This window comes from Xyrauchen texanus, chromosome 27 (assembly GCF_025860055.1).
Source record: "Xyrauchen texanus isolate HMW12.3.18 chromosome 27, RBS_HiC_50CHRs, whole genome shotgun sequence".
Taxonomy (NCBI): Eukaryota; Metazoa; Chordata; class Actinopteri; order Cypriniformes; family Catostomidae; genus Xyrauchen; species Xyrauchen texanus.
Window position 1 is genome coordinate 42,257,511 of NC_068302.1, and position 15,630 is coordinate 42,273,140.

At 40.8% G+C, this 15,630-nt stretch overlaps 1 protein-coding gene across 1 annotated transcript; it reads right to left on the minus strand.

The window, feature by feature from the left end:
• Positions 1-7,438: 7,438 nt before the first annotated feature.
• LOC127621427 (zinc finger protein 367-like) lies at positions 7,439-14,323 on the minus strand. The gene is made up of 5 exons (XM_052095008.1): positions 13,824-14,323; positions 12,530-12,680; positions 12,300-12,419; positions 10,361-10,499; positions 7,439-10,270 (listed from the first exon to the last, which is right to left on the minus strand). Exons 1-5 carry the CDS (start codon positions 14,100-14,102, stop codon positions 10,021-10,023), a joined length of 939 nt encoding a protein of 312 aa, XP_051950968.1. The 5' UTR covers positions 14,103-14,323; the 3' UTR covers positions 7,439-10,020.
• Between the last annotated feature and the right edge of the window lie 1,307 nt (positions 14,324-15,630).

Sequence of the window (15,630 nt, forward strand, 5' to 3'; positions counted from 1 at the left end):
TTTAACTTTTTTAATCAAAATAAGTGAAAAATCTACCAGTGCTGAAGAAGTAATCCAAAGTACTTTGATTACTTCACTGACCTTGAGTAATCTATCGGAATACGTTACTAAGTACATACAACATTCTGTAATCTGCAGTGGAATACATTTGAAAAGTAACCCTCCCAACAATTAATATATATATATATATATATACTGTAAATATATATATCGCTTCTGATTGTCTGTAAATAAAATATACATTTATGAGCGACTATTGGATGCTTTGCTTGGACCCCAGTGATTGCTGCTTGCAGCTACTTTCAGTTATAAAATTTGTGTTTATCACTATTTTCTCTATGAGGTTGTACATTTCTTCTGTTTTAACATTATTGTTAACAATATCCCTAAAAAATGGTTAAAGTGATTGTTCAAAAACGTTGCTAATTGAGTCAGCTCAAATGAATGATTCGTTCACCAATATCAGCAGGAATGGGCATGAACGCGTGACATAAAAATAGCTCCAGAAACTAAAATTAAACTTCCATTGCAATGGCTTCCGTTCTCCCAAAAACTCAACAGATCATTCAGTCTGGACATGGAAACATCTCCGGTTACACATGTATCTTCAGTTCCCTTAGATGAAGATAACGAGACATTGCTGTAAGCACTATGGGAAGTGTCCTTCACACGTCCTTGTTGAAACCCTTACACAATCAATCCAATCCTCTAATTGGCAATGGTGTCTGAGCTCCTCCCCTTTAGGCACGCAGTGGCCTATATAAGCTCAGTCACCATTTCTGACTGAGGGACAAGAGTGAGTTACTCGTATTTATAAAACTCTGAAGAAGTACTGTGGCCAGCTTTCATAATGTCTCGTTCCCTTCATCTCAGGGAACCGAGGTTACATGTGTAACCGGAGATGTTCCCTTTCGATTCAGTTAATTCGTCATTGTTGTAAGCACTACGGAGAACGATATCCCATCAAGTCACACTACGTGACATCACACTCCCAGCATTATAACATTAAATAGAGATATTAATAAGGAGTCTCAGGCCACAGGCCAATGACTTAAGTCATATTTAAGTGTATTTGTATAGTCCCACGTGCCAGATGGAAATTAATGGAGTCTGAGATATACACAGTATGGTTAGCCAATCTGTAATAAGGACTTGGACTCACCGCTTGAATGTAAGAAGCTCTTTATACAGAGAGAACTTGTGAGGAGATGAACACCACATTCAGGGTATAAAATCTCATGAACGTGTTTTGTGAGGACCATCTTGCTGCCAAACATATGTCCTGTAAGGACACACCGTTTGTCCATGCAATCTCACGAACGTGTTTTGTGAGGACCATCCTGCTGCCAAACATATGTCCTGTAAGGACACACTGTTTGTCCATGCCCATGACGAGGCCAGGCCTCTGGTTGAATGCACTTTGGCACCAATAGGGCAATTTGCGCACTGTGATTCATATGCGAGGGGGATCGTATCAATGATCCAGTCAGAGAGCCTTTGTTTGGAGATGGACATTCCTTTTGTGCATCCTCCATAACAAATAAAGAGATCTACAGCCTAATCGGACGGGTGCACTCGACATATGTATGCAATGTCCTCACTGGGCATAACATATGCATAGATTGATCTTCATCCAAATTAAATGGTGCAAACGAACCACCTGAGCCCTGGAGGGCATTTATAAAACCTTAGGTACATAGCCTTTTCTAGGTTTAATAGTGGCTTTTGACAGATCTGACCCAAACTCCAGGCATGAGCTGTCAGTCGACCCACACATTTAAATGAAGCCAAAGCCAATAGGAGTGTGGTCTTTAAAGAAAGCACCCACAGCAGATTCCAATGGCTTGAACAGGGAGTTTGTGAGTGCCTTCAGCACCAAATATAAGTCCCAAGTCAGCACCATAGCAGGGTATGGATTGTTCAAATGCCTCGCTCCCCTTAGGAACTTTTTGACTAGATTATGTTTGCCTATTGACGAGCCAGCCTCCAGGGTGTGGTATGCTGAGATAGTCGCTACATAAATCTTGAGTGTTGACTGGGTAAGACCAGCGTCCAGCCGCTCTTGAAGGAGTGTCAAATTCTTAGCTATGGGGCAATTCACTGGGTCTTTACCAAGTGAAGAGCACCAATTTGCAAACACGTGTCATTTAAGTGCATAGAGGTGTCTAGTGGATGGTGCTCTAGCCTGTAAAATAGTGTTCATCGCCGACTGAGCCAGTTCTGGCTTGTCCGATTTGGTCCATTCAGGGGATACACAAGTAGGTTCCACAGCTTTGACTGGGAATGCCAAATCATGCCTTGTGCTTGAGAGAGAAGGTCTGTCCTCAGAGGTACGTCATATGGAGGGCCGTCTAGTATTTCTATAATCTCCAGAAACGAGAACTGATTGGGCCGTTTCGGCGCAATTAACAGAACTGTTTCCATATCCACTCAGACTTTGCTGATGACAGACTGAAGAATGCGCACAGGGGGAAATGCATACTTGCCATTTGTGAGTCAGCGCATCCATGCCCAGTGGAGCTTGGGACATGGAGTACCAATAGGGACAGTGGGCATTCTCTGCGGAGACGAATAGGTCGACTTCCGCTTGGCCGAATATTTCCCAAATCTTCATCACTGTCAGAGGATGAAGTCTCCATTCCCGTGGTAATGCTTCCTAGTGTGACAACAGATACGCTACGAAATTCAGACGTCCCGGGACATGCGTCTAATTCAATGAGAGGAGATGATGACCACACCATTGGAGGAGACATTGTGTCATGCTCATGAATCGTAGGTAACATGTGATTTACGTACGCCAGTACTGTTGTGTTGTCCGAATAAATTGGAAATTGGTGACTCACAATGTAGGAACGAAAAGCTCTCAAAGCTAGAAATATACCCGGTAGTTCTAGGAGGTTGATGTGCCACGTCTGTTTCGCACCTGTCCAGGTCCCGAAAGTTGAGCTTCCATCACACAATGTGCCACAACCTGTGTTGGATGCATCTGTGGTCACCGCTTTTCGTAAAAAAAATTGACCCAGCATAACACTCAGTTGGTAGAAGGCCGGATCTGTCCATGGTGCTAGAGCAGCCAGGCAGAGGTGAGTCACTGTGATGCGCATGCGCCCGTGGCTCCAGGTGCAATGTGGAACGTGTCACTTGAGCCAGTACTGGAGAGGACTCATGTGTAACAGACTTAATGGTATGATGGCGGATTCTGCCACCATAAAACCTATCATTCTCTGAAATGACAGTTGCTAGGGAGGGTAGTCACATGGAATAACCTCCTAGTGGTCACGATTAGTGGTTCTCTGTCTCAGTGGGGCGCGTGGTAAGTTCCGAGCCTTCTTCAACTCTGGGCTGTGAATAACGGCAATCCCTGTGTTCCTCTTCAAGGGGCTGGGTATGTCAGGAACATTTCTGCTGCTCGGCCGGGGTTTTTCTGTCAGGGTTTTTCTAGAGATGGCAAGTATTGGCTTGGGCCACGTTTTGCGTGGCTTCACAGGTGGCTCAGTAGTAGCTTTCGGCTGCGCTGGGGCAGTGAGAGATGGATTCTTTGCCGGGCGATGACCAGAATTAGATTGGGAGCATTCCGGGAAAGGGGAAGTGCTACATCCCTTTGGCAGAAAGTGTTTAATCACTTGAGTCTGCTTTTGCTCTGCAATGAGGCGCTCTGAAAAGCCTTCCACGGTGTTGCCAAAGAGACCGCCGGGTGACACCGTGGTGTCGAGGAGGGCGGATTTCTCCATGAGAGTTAACCAAATATACTGGTCCAGAGCCACTAGGTTGCTCATAACTTTGCAGATGGCCTGAGCAGTAGCCTTCGTGGCTTGCAACGCCAAATCTGTAGTGGTACGAAGCTCTTTGAACAGGTCTGGATCGGGGCCTTGCTGATCCATTTGTTTGAGGAGCTTAGCTTGAAATACCTGGAGCACCTACATGCTGTGGAGTACTGAACCAGCTTGGCCCGCTGCTGTATAAGCTCTTCCAGCCAGTGCGGAAGTTAGATCGAAGATCGGGGGGCTCGCAGGGCTGGCGCCAGCACAAGATCCTCCTCTAATCTTCCAGCTCAACCTCACTACCCACCGTGCCACCTCATGTGGTCCCTCGGGACTTAACACAGAAGAGGTAGGTGAAAGGAAGCGAGAAGCTGGATCCCTTCCCTGCCAGAACGAGGTCAATCCTAGAGTGCAACGTCCAGAGATTCACGTGAGGGCAGTCTGTCTCCATGAGAGCTGCTTGTGCATGGGTACTTTCCAGGCAGTGAACACAGTTCTCATGCTCATCAGGCGGCGGGATGTGCCCTTTTTATAGGGAACCCTTGCAGAACGACATCTTTAAAAACAATGTGTATAACGCAAGCTGCTCTTTAGTTTGTTGTGATGTAGTTTAGTTTGTGGTCCGTTCTGCATAACGCGGCGGCTCGTTTTAGCTTATCGAGGCCCAATTCGGCCCGTTTCGCGGCCGACCCTTCGGCCCACCCGGTTCTCCCATTGGCCAGTCTGGCCCTGATCTGCCCCAAAATGCATCGGCCGACCGGGAAAATGCCCGGTATGCCAGATTACCAGTCCAGCCCTGACTGTATCCATAGAGTAATCATGGTTTTAATATAGATTAACCATGTTTATTCTAGTGGTTACTATAGTTTTACCACAAAATTATTATTTTATTACCATAGTTTTGGTTTTCCTGTATAATAAATATGGTTTTACTGCGAATATCATGGTTAAAATATGGTTATTTTATTAAAAAGTAAAATAATAAATATTGTGAGGGTACGCAAAACTATTTCAGGAAAATAAATTCCCGCCCTTTTATCTGTACTATCATGAAAATCTTACGTGATTATTTTCTTACCTAGCCTATGTTTTAAATTTAGTATCAAGAGTAAAACTTTTAATGAGGAAAAACATACAGCGTGCACATTTAACTTTATTAATATTATAAAGATTATAATCGTTTCTCCTTCACAGAATGTCGCTGTGATGTACATCGGCATGTTTATTGGAGGAGACTATTGTATATTCTCGTGTCCATACTTTATCCGGCTAAATATTTGGTAGGAATCATTTTTTTTCCTCACCACTTACATCTGTTAATGCTTGTTTTTGCACATTTTCAGTATCCCCGCTGGACTTATTTATTCGTACATCACAGCAGCAATACTTCAGAAATGAACATAAACCCGGTGGAGGGAAAAACTCACCATTCAGATTAAAGACAATCATCTTCAAAGTCCAGAGAAAACATGATTGTGATATACACAAACACATTGTTTTTCAGGAGAGAGATAAAGAGCTTACGTTCACTGTGAAAAGAAGTGCATCTATAATTTTAAGTCCGTTCTGTATCAATGCGATTTTTATTCAATTTAGTTACTTATTTTGGGATCTTTGGAATGGACTGGAAAGCATCTACACAAAGCCGCAAGTCAATCCACTCGGCGGCATCTTTGGGACGCTCTCGCGCAGCCATTTTTCCGTGTAAACAAGTGGCATACAAGTGCAGCTCCTATCTACTTGAATGGGGAAAACCCAGAATCTTCCAAAAGGTGGGTCTAGATAAAATTCAAAGAACATAGTTCAAATCAGAAGTAAAATCTGAAAAAAATGGCATCATAAATTGTGCTTCTTTACCTCAGATTTAGCTCAATAAACCAAACTTTCCTAGCTTTCCTACGCCGAGTTGATTGACAGGCGATGTCTGTACCTAAAAGGTGATTGGCTCTTTTACCTGTAAGGCGGAACTTCCCTTGTACATCCGTTGACCATTAACATTTCGCCCATTCAGCGCAAATGGTATGGTTTCAGAAGTAAAAATCGCATGAATTAGCCCATAGATAGACAAGTTGATTTTTAATGATGACTTATAAATCTTTAAAGACAAGCTACGAGGTTGTTCACCGATTGCTTCCGTTAAAGCCATCCGTCTGCGTTATCTCAACTTAATTGTTTTAAAATCGTGTTTGATAGCATTTGATGGTAAACAACTACATTACCCATGGTGCATCAGAGAAAGATCCACAATCAGAGAACTGCGGCCAACAAAACCCGCGAAACGGAATATCGGGATATTTTGCAATAAACGTAAAATAGATGGTTTCTATACCTGTAATCAACAACCTAAAATCAATATGTTTTTGTATTCAATTACATCATTCGCAATGCATCATGGGATTGTAGTCCATGCCCTCATGAAAGACGGTAAGTACACAGTCTTGTTTCTTTGTCTTTTTGTCTGATTTAAAAAAGATGTTTTGCCTAAAAACAAAGTTTGTAATGTTATGATTCTTCTCTGAGCTGGTTGGTTTGGTTCATGGCTCACAAATCTTTTATGAATGATTTTAGTAAAAGTCTTTAAAATAAATAAATGGGTGAAATACTTCCGGTACCCAGTTGGCTGTAAAAGTGGACACTTTAAATAAATGCATTAAGTTAATACGCATTATTAATAAAAAATTGTACATCCTTTCTTATAAGCTAATGAGAACTTTCCTGACCCATGACTTATAAAAAATTAAAAAAAAACATTATTTATATATATATATTTATGTATACATTTTGTACGGAAGAGGATTAGGGCCAAGCAATAATAAAAAAATAAAACCATCTCGAGAATAAAGTCATTATAATGCGAGATTAAACTCGTTAAATTTCGAGAAAAAAGTCGAAATACAATCTTGAGAATAAACTCATTAAATATCGAGAATAAAGTCATTATAATGCGAGATTAAACTTAACGAGTTTAATTTAAACTTTTTTCTCGAATTTTAACGAGTTTAATCTCGCATTATAATGACTTTATTCTCGAGATGGCTTTATTTTTTTTTTTTATTATTGCTTGGCCCTAATCCTCTTCCGTAATTTTGGATGGTTTATACATATTTTAAAAAATGTTTTAATACTTTTTGTTTTTTCCTTCACCTGCACTTGTCTTTATGATTCTATTCAAACATTGTTTGATCTTATTGAACATTTGTAGAGAAAAAACGAGTTTTACAACCATTTGTGGACTTTTAAGACGGTCCCTTACCCGCCATAGGCACATTTTCCAACTTATATCAATGTTAAATTGCCAATCTGGAACGATTTAACTGTGACGGCATCTGACCAGCTTCAATAGGGGACACATAACTTTATCTTTAAATACGGGATGATCCCGTATTTTACGGGATGGGTGGCCAAACCTCCATCTATAGAAGTGGCCTGTCTCTGTCAAAGAGTCACTGGCATAACATTTTATTTTGCACTAGACAAAATAGCCAAAGAAAGGATCTGGAGGTATGCAAATATTGGAACAGTCATTTATTTAAATTATTTTCTTATGTAATATATGTAAATATATTTCTATGGAGAACTAAAAAAAAAAAAAAAAAATCCATATTAAATTTTGACCTTTCATAATTGATTTAAAATAACAATGTGACAACCAAGAATGATTTATATCATTTATTGAAGACTCGAAGTGCTAAAACTAAGTGTGGCCGATGAGGAAAAAAGCACGCTTACACATTTACAGTCTTTCCAGCCCAACAATCAAGAACACATATAAAATAAAATTACAAAAACGTGATTACATTCAGTTGTCGTAATCTTAACAAGGGAATGTCAACACATGGAATCCTTTTGTTTCTAAAAGACATCATGCACGGCCTTCTGAAGACCTTTTGTGGAATATATTACTTGCATTTTAAATGGAACAATAAAATATTTTCCAGTTTTTGCAGTTGCCAGATTAAATGACATTTAACAACACATTTCTAAAATGAATGGCAGTGAAGCACTTGAACAGAATGTAGTGTTGTAGATCATCAGTAAAGGCATCAACAAGCAGAACTACAGTTAGACTAAATAAACAAGTGCTGTTTGATCTATAATCTCATTCCATCATCACTCATTGGAAGCTGATATCAACTTTCTTGAGTGTTCTATAGTAGAACTATTGAAGACATTAATAGAACATGAACAGATTAATATTGTAAGTGCTTCATTTTATAGGGTTTACCCATTAAAGGGACAGTACACCCAAAAATGAAAATGATCTCATTATTTACTCGACCTCAGATGACTTACTTTCTTCTGCAGAACTAAAATGAAGATTTTTAGAAGAATATTTCAGCTCTGTAGGTCCATACAATGCAAGTGAATGGTGACTAGAATGTTGAAGCTCCAAAAAGCACATAAAAGCAGCATAAAAGTGATCCATACAACTCCAGTGGATTAATGTTTCCTGAGGTGAAACGCTAGGCGCATGTAAGGAATAGATCAATATTTATTTTAGGGTCGAGGTCACGCAGCCTCATATGACAAGCGTGTTGGCAAGTGCACGTGAGAACTGCTGTGTGACAAATTTAAATATATGCACGGTTGTTTACAACAGAGGAGCATAGATATTCATACATAGATGCCTCGTTCAGTTGGTTTGGATACGTCAACTGCGGCGCCATCTTGGAACGGTCAACATGGAAAGCGGTTTTAATTGTTTTTTCCAATGCAAGTGAATGGTGACTAGAATGTTGAAGCTCCAAAAAGCACATAAAAGCTAAATATTTATTTTAGGGTCGAGGTCACACAGCCTCACGTGACACAAGCACGTTGGCAACTGCACGTGAGAACTGATGTGTGACAAATTAAAATATATGCACGGTTGTTCACAACTGAGGAGCATAGAAATTCATACATAGATGCCTCATTCAGCTGGTTTGGATAAGTCAACTGCGGCACCATATGGGAACGGTAAACAAGGAAAGCTGTTTGAATTGTTTTTTCCAGACAAGATGCCTCAGACGGCTGCATTAAATGCTTTTGTGTGGAAACAGTATTGCGGTCCATAGGAACAGTGCTAGTAAGGGTTCTACATACAAGTAGATACATACAGTAGTACATACAGAGGAGGCTTATACGCTAACGTCGTGCGGTGGACAGTTTGAACGCCACCCTCAGCAATGACCTGGTTAAGCGAACATTTTTAGTAAAAAAAGTTTTAAATATTGATCAGTTCCTTACACCCATCTAGTGCTTCGGAAGACATGGATAAAACCAAACCAGTCACGTTTATGCTGCATTTATGTGCTTTTTAGAGCTTCAAAGTTCTGGTCACCATTCACTTGCATTGTATGGACCAACAGAGCTGAGATATTCTTTTATAAATCTTAATTTGTGTTCAGCACAAGAAAATCACACATCTGGGATGGCATGGGGGTGAGTAAAGGCTTTTGGGTGAACTGTCCCTGTAACATGAGATCTCCAAGTATATAAACGTGTACCTTTAGGACAAGTAGATGGAGCAGTATGTACTGCATGTTTAAAGCTGGTTAGTTTATCAACGTTATGGCAAAGCAGAACCAAGCAAATATTCTCACTGGTTTAAATATAATAAATACATGATTAATGTCAGTGGACCAAAGTGATGCGAAATGTCGATTAACCAAACGAACGCTGCAATAACGTACGAAAGCAAGCGGGTCACCTGCCTGTTCAATATGATCTGCTGTGTACAAGTCTTCATCTATAGGAAGTCGGTCAATGCACCCTGATTTAAAACACTCACTCACGCTTTGACATACAGAAATGGATGTCACATACAAAACGGCACCACCCACAAACCCAAAACAACACAAAGTGCACAACAAAATAAACAAAACGTCTCACTTCCATGATAAGCTGAGAAAACAAAACAAACAACATTCTTCATATAATGATATCATCTACCATCATAGCAGCCTAAAGGTACAACAGGAAGCAAAATAAGGTGCTTGTAGCTTATATCAACCCGGCAGAGCACTAGCTAGAAGTGCGAGGGTCGTAAATGTGTAAAATCTTTCAGTCGACGACCTCCCTGCTGAGACACAAAAACCCAGATTAAACCAGTCTAAGTCGGTTTCCTCGAGTGGCCAAAATCCCTCTTAAACCAGCAGACCATCTTAGCCCGGTTTACACCTCTCTCTCTCTCTCTCTCTTTTTTTTAGCAGGGTGGTTTAAAACTTCCCGTAAAATACTAGATCTGTACAGAATCGAGCCGATTATTCTCTACACTTTCTCAGGCGGAGAGGTTGTTGGCCAACTCGATGAGCGCGAGGGCGCCGTGGAGACGTTCCCTCTGTTCTTGTAGACGCCGGCGGGCCGTCCCACCCGCAGCGCTGCTCTTCTCATCCTCCGCGTCCTCCTCTTCACCTTCATCAGACGGCGGGAAGTCCAAAGGGTCTTGCTGCTCCTGGTCAATAGCACCTTTACTGAAAGTCTTTCCTTTACCTGGTGCAGGTGTGCGCTGCTCTCTCGTCTGCCAGTACCTGCCAACATGAGCAACGCAACGTTTACCATCTCGAATCACAATTCGGTTTTCAGTAAGTGTCAGAACGACGTTTGCGCTTTTCACTCACTTTGCCAGCCATTCAGCCACAGCCTTGTTATCGGCTCCCTGCGATTTGCCGGCTTCCCCCGTGGGCTCCTCGCGCTTCAGTCGGGCATACGGGTGTTTGGCGCAGTGGCGGTTGGCATGAGTAAACCGGCTACCGCACCCTGAAACAGATGCCACGGAAAAAGGCTTTTAAAACGCATTCAACATGTAAACGAAGATTCTGAGAAAAGGTCCAGAAACTAGTTATCAATCAACTAATATTCAAACTATATTACATTTATCCTAATGACATTTGGGCCGATAGAGTGCCAAAATATATTTAATACTAATTAATTATGGCAAATAATTGTTTTTAATGACATGCCAGCATGTATGCCTATTTTCATGGCAAAATCCAGATTTAAAAAACAATAACAGGTTTTTAAAAATAAAACCTTTTGAAGATGTTTAAGATTAATTTTGGGGGGTCTGGGGATCTCAGCGAGTATTGACGCTGGCTATCACATCTGGAGTCACGAGTTTGAATCCAGGATGTGCCGAGTGACTCCAGTCAGGAGGGTAGAGTCACATGGGGTAACCTCCTCGTGTTCGTGATTGAGGTGAGTGACCACCACGAGGACCTACTAAGTAGTGGAAATTGGGCATTCCAAATTGGGAGAAAAGGGGATAAAATATTTTTTAAAAAGTTCCAAAAATGAAGAAAGATTTTTTTATACATTTTTTATAAAAACTCTAAAACTGATTTGGGACTGTTAAAAAACGTTTTAAGGGTTGATCGCAAATGAGACATACACAAAATCACTGAATAAATTAACGTTATTTTAGGCAATATTTAGTTTGTTGTTTTTAACATCATGCCAGTTTCAATGCAAAATCTGTGTTAATAAAATAAAAACTGATTTGAAAAAATTATTAAATAAAACATTATTTAGGGTAGCTCAGTGGTAAAAGACGCTGATGCTGAGTGACTCCAGCCGGATCTCCTTAGCAACCAAATTGGCCCAGTTGTTAGGGAGGGTAGAGTCACATGGGGTAACCTCCTCGTGGTCACTATAATGTGGTTCTCGCTCTCGGCAGGGCGTGTGGTGAGTTGTGCGCGGATGCCGCGGAGAATAGCGTGAAGCCTCCACATGCGCTACATCTCCACGGTAACGCACTCAACAAGTCACGTGATAAGATGCGCAGATTGACGGCCTCAGACGAGGAGGCAACTGAGATTCGTCCTCCGCCACCCGGATTGAGGCGAGTCACTACACCACCACGAGGACTTGGAGCGCATTGGGAATTGGGCGTTCCAGATTGGGGAGGAAATAACTAAGTTGACGCTGACTAACACAACTGGATTCTTGAGTTTGAATCCAGGGCGTGCTGAGTGACTCCAGCCAGGTCTCCTTAGCAACCAAATTGGTGCGGTTGCTAGGGAGGGTAGAGTCACATGGGGTAACCTCCTCGTGGTCGCTATAATGTGGTTCTCGCTCTCGGTGGGGCGTGTGGTGAGTTGTGCGTGGATGCCACGGAGAATAGCGTGTTGTCGCCACATGCGCTACGTCTCCACGGTAACGCGCTCAACAAGTCACGTGATAAGATGCGCGGATGGACGGTCTCAGACGAGGCAACTGAGATTCGTCCTCCGCCACCCGGATTGAGGCGAGTCACTTCAATTGGGCGTTAAAAATTTAAATAAAAACTCAAACTGATTAGGGACTGTTAAACAACATTTTAAGGATTGATGGCAAAAGAAATGTTAAAAAAATATATATATATATATATTTTAGGCAGTATTTATTAAAAATTAACCATAAAGGTCAAGTTAAAATAACAATAATAATAAAACAATATTTGCAATGAATTGATCTGGTATACACTAGTATAAAAACTATATGAGTCTGGCAATGCTGCTTGAATTTATAATGTTTTGGTAAATAACATTAAGTCACTGGCGTTACAGCTGTTCCTCTCACCTTTCTCAGAACAAATGAAGGGCTTCTCTCCAGTGTGAAGCCGCTGATGTGTCTTTAACTGTCCGCTCTGGACGAAGGCTTTCCCACAGTCTGGATAATCACACAGGTACGGTCTTTCCCCTACGACACAACGCCAAACAGAAGAGTCAAATCTTGTGTTCTGTTGGTCGAGCATCTTAACATAAATACACAACACTGCTCTTCACGAATGTAACCATTGCAGAACTCACCGGTGTGTGTGCGTTTGTGCGCTTGTAACGACTTCTCCCGGGGAAAGACTCGGTTGCAGATGTTGCAGCGAATCCGACTAGTGGAGGTTTCACCCTCGTTGATCAGTTCTCGTACGGTATCTGCCCGCGGGCGTCCACGCCGGATACCATCCTGCAATAAGAAAATGTAAAACTTAATGTTAGAATTATAGAAGTTGAAGAAAACGTTTTTAATTGTGTATAGTTTTGAAACTACCATTTCAAAACTGTTTGTTATACCAGTTATACATGTAAATTGTAATACCCCCCCCCCCCCATTTAAAGGGACAGTGCACCCAAAAATGAAACTTCTCTCATCATTTACTCACCCTCATGCCATCTCAGATGTGAACGAATTTCTTTCTTCTGCAGAACACAAATTAAGATTTTTAGAAGAATATTTCAGCTCTAAACTTTGAAGCTCCAAAAAGCACATAAAGGCAGCTTAAAAGTAATCCATAAAACTTCAGTGGTTTAATCCATGTCTTCATAAGTGATATGATAGATGTGAGAAATAGATCAATATTTAAATCCTTTTTACCATAAATTCTCCTTCCTACCCAGTATGTGACAATATGCATAACAAATGTGAAACATTAAAAAGGAAAAATGTTAAAGTGAAAATTTAAATATGGATCTCATCTCACCCACACCTATCCTATCACTTCTGAAGACATGGATTAAACCACTGGATTACATTTATGCTGCTTTTATGTGCGTTATAGAACTTTTGGCCACCATTCACTTGCATTGTATGGACCAACAGAGTTGAAATATTCTTCGCTGACATCTGGGATTGCATGAGGGTGAATTTTCATTTTTGGGTGAACTGTCCCTTTAAGGAGATGAACAGGCTAAGTAATATGTTGACCAGTTACAGAACCAGACATATGTAATTTAACATATATGCGCGTTATTTCCCTATAACCTACGTAAACGCTTAATATGTTGCCGTGTCTACAAACACCATTCCGATGATTTTGGCGCGCACGCCTGACGTCATGTCCAACGCAGGCTGCGTCACAATGGAGAGCAATTTAAAAACCTTTCTGAGCGCGCGCGAGTTTTGCAAACGGCAACAATTATGTAACCATATGAACTAGGTACAACACTTTTTTTTATTTTTTTATAAATTATTGTTACTAATAAGTACACAAATAAAGCACAATAATAAAAATATCCATCGATGACATAATGCATTTATTTCAATATTATTCACAACAGTCATAGTGTGCAGTATAACACTATATGCTGCACATGTTTGTTACTTTCTCACCTTTAAGTGTTCCGGACAGGCGTTGGCATCTGTTTCGGCAGGACAGGAGCTGTTTCGGGTGGGTGAGGCTGTTCCGCAGCCCGATCCGGGGCTCAAAGTGACATTATGCGCGTTTTCTCCCCACCTCCACGGATAAACCATGAAATCACTGAAGCCTGGGCTGGTGGGCATGAGGGAGTCCACGGATTTGGGTTTAATGGGGGTTGTCTTGATCACGGAGACAAGAACTCTTTTTGGCGAGTCGTTACAAAATATCACTTGATGTTTGCTGTCAGCCATCGCAAATGACGTTTTGTAAAAAAAATCCCGACTGTATATTAAAACCGTTTAATTAAAACAGACTATATAAAAACGTCTAAATAAGTGCCTCCGGTAGTTTTAGTGATATAACCGCAGTCATTCCCAAATGTTACATGTATCCTTGTTCCAGCGCGCTTTCCCGCGGTCCCTTTGATTCTCTCTGGCGGTGGATGCTGCTACTGTGACCCGAACAGACTCCATATTTTTCCCGCGTTGGAAATCGCGGGCGAATCAGTGGCGAGGACATTAAAGCGCTCGCGCCACGTGCTCGATAAACAACCAATGAAATCGCTGTGAAACTCAGCGCGCGCACAGTAGCCAATGACAGAGCCCGAATAATCCCTTCACGCTGATTGGCCCACAGACTTCTGTCCAGTAGGTTTTTCTGACTGACAGGTCTATTGGCCAACGAGATTGAGTCTTTTATATTTTCCAGTGTACGTCATACAGCTTTACATGTCTCGCGCATAATGTTTACGTTTATATCGATTTAAAGGGAAAGGCGGGAGAGGGTTGGCGCGAAAGTTACGTAATCAAACCACCTTTGTTTGCTTGAGTTTTTGGCAGCTGTCCCCATACAGTGCTTTTAGAAAGCATGAAAACCTAACAATTATGTTTTATTATAAAACAACAGCAGCACTGTGTACTTTATTGGAAGTCATGCATGTAATTTAGCGCCATTGGAAATTATGTCAACCTTCCTTTTATTATACCATATAATTTATATACAAATATAATTATACATAATTTTGTTTTATTAAATGAATAGGTGTCATTCATGCTCTTTTATTACACTAACTAATAAACTAATTCATAAGTATTGTAGCTAATGTACTATGAGTAGTAATGTTCACGTTGACATGTTATCTTGTATTGCCATACATAACCTACATAAGAATTAATGGTTATTTGTTTTATTTGTGTACTATTATGTGCTTTTCTGCGTATAGTGAAATTGTTTTTCTACTTCGAAATATATATTGCAATGATTTGATATCACGAGAAAAAAGGCACCACCGACAGCAGTAAAATGCAAAAAAAAAAAAAGCATAAAAAACAAGCACGGGTGCAAAAACATGCAGTATTTACACAAAGTTTAATTGCATAAGTGAAGTTTTAATCTCTGACAATAAATACATATATATATATATATTAGTTAAGGGTCAAAAGACTACTCATTGTTCTGGCAGCCATACGTATCATCACTTATTTCAGGTTGGCATAATCAAAAGCCTAAAAAGATAGGTGGGCATATGTAAAAATCCCATTCATTTTGTCCATAGACGAATTGATTTATTTCAACGCTACCCTACCGTGATCTCCAAGGTTGTTCATCGATGCGACAGTATATGGTTCTGTTGAAGCCATCAGTCCGCGTTATTTCAACTTCATCTTTTGAAATAGTGTTTAATAGCAGAATTCCTGGTTAAGAACTACATTACCCATAATCCAGCAGAGAGAGAGAGAGATCCACCAAATAAAGCCCACCAATAATATAATCAACAAC

Bases quoted from the DNA above. Each gene is read 5' to 3' on its own strand.
- LOC127621427 (XM_052095008.1), bottom strand. From the start codon at position 14,102: ATGGCTGACAGCAAACATCAAGTGATATTTTGTAACGACTCGCCAAAA. The intron at 12,681-13,823 runs GTGAGAAAGTAA...TTCTTATTGCAG, and splicing joins CCTGTCCGGAACACTTAAAG to GATGGTATCCGGCGTGGACG. The intron at 10,271-10,360 runs GTGAGTGAAAAG...TCATGTTGGCAG, and splicing joins GTGGCTGAATGGCTGGCAAA to GTACTGGCAGACGAGAGAGC.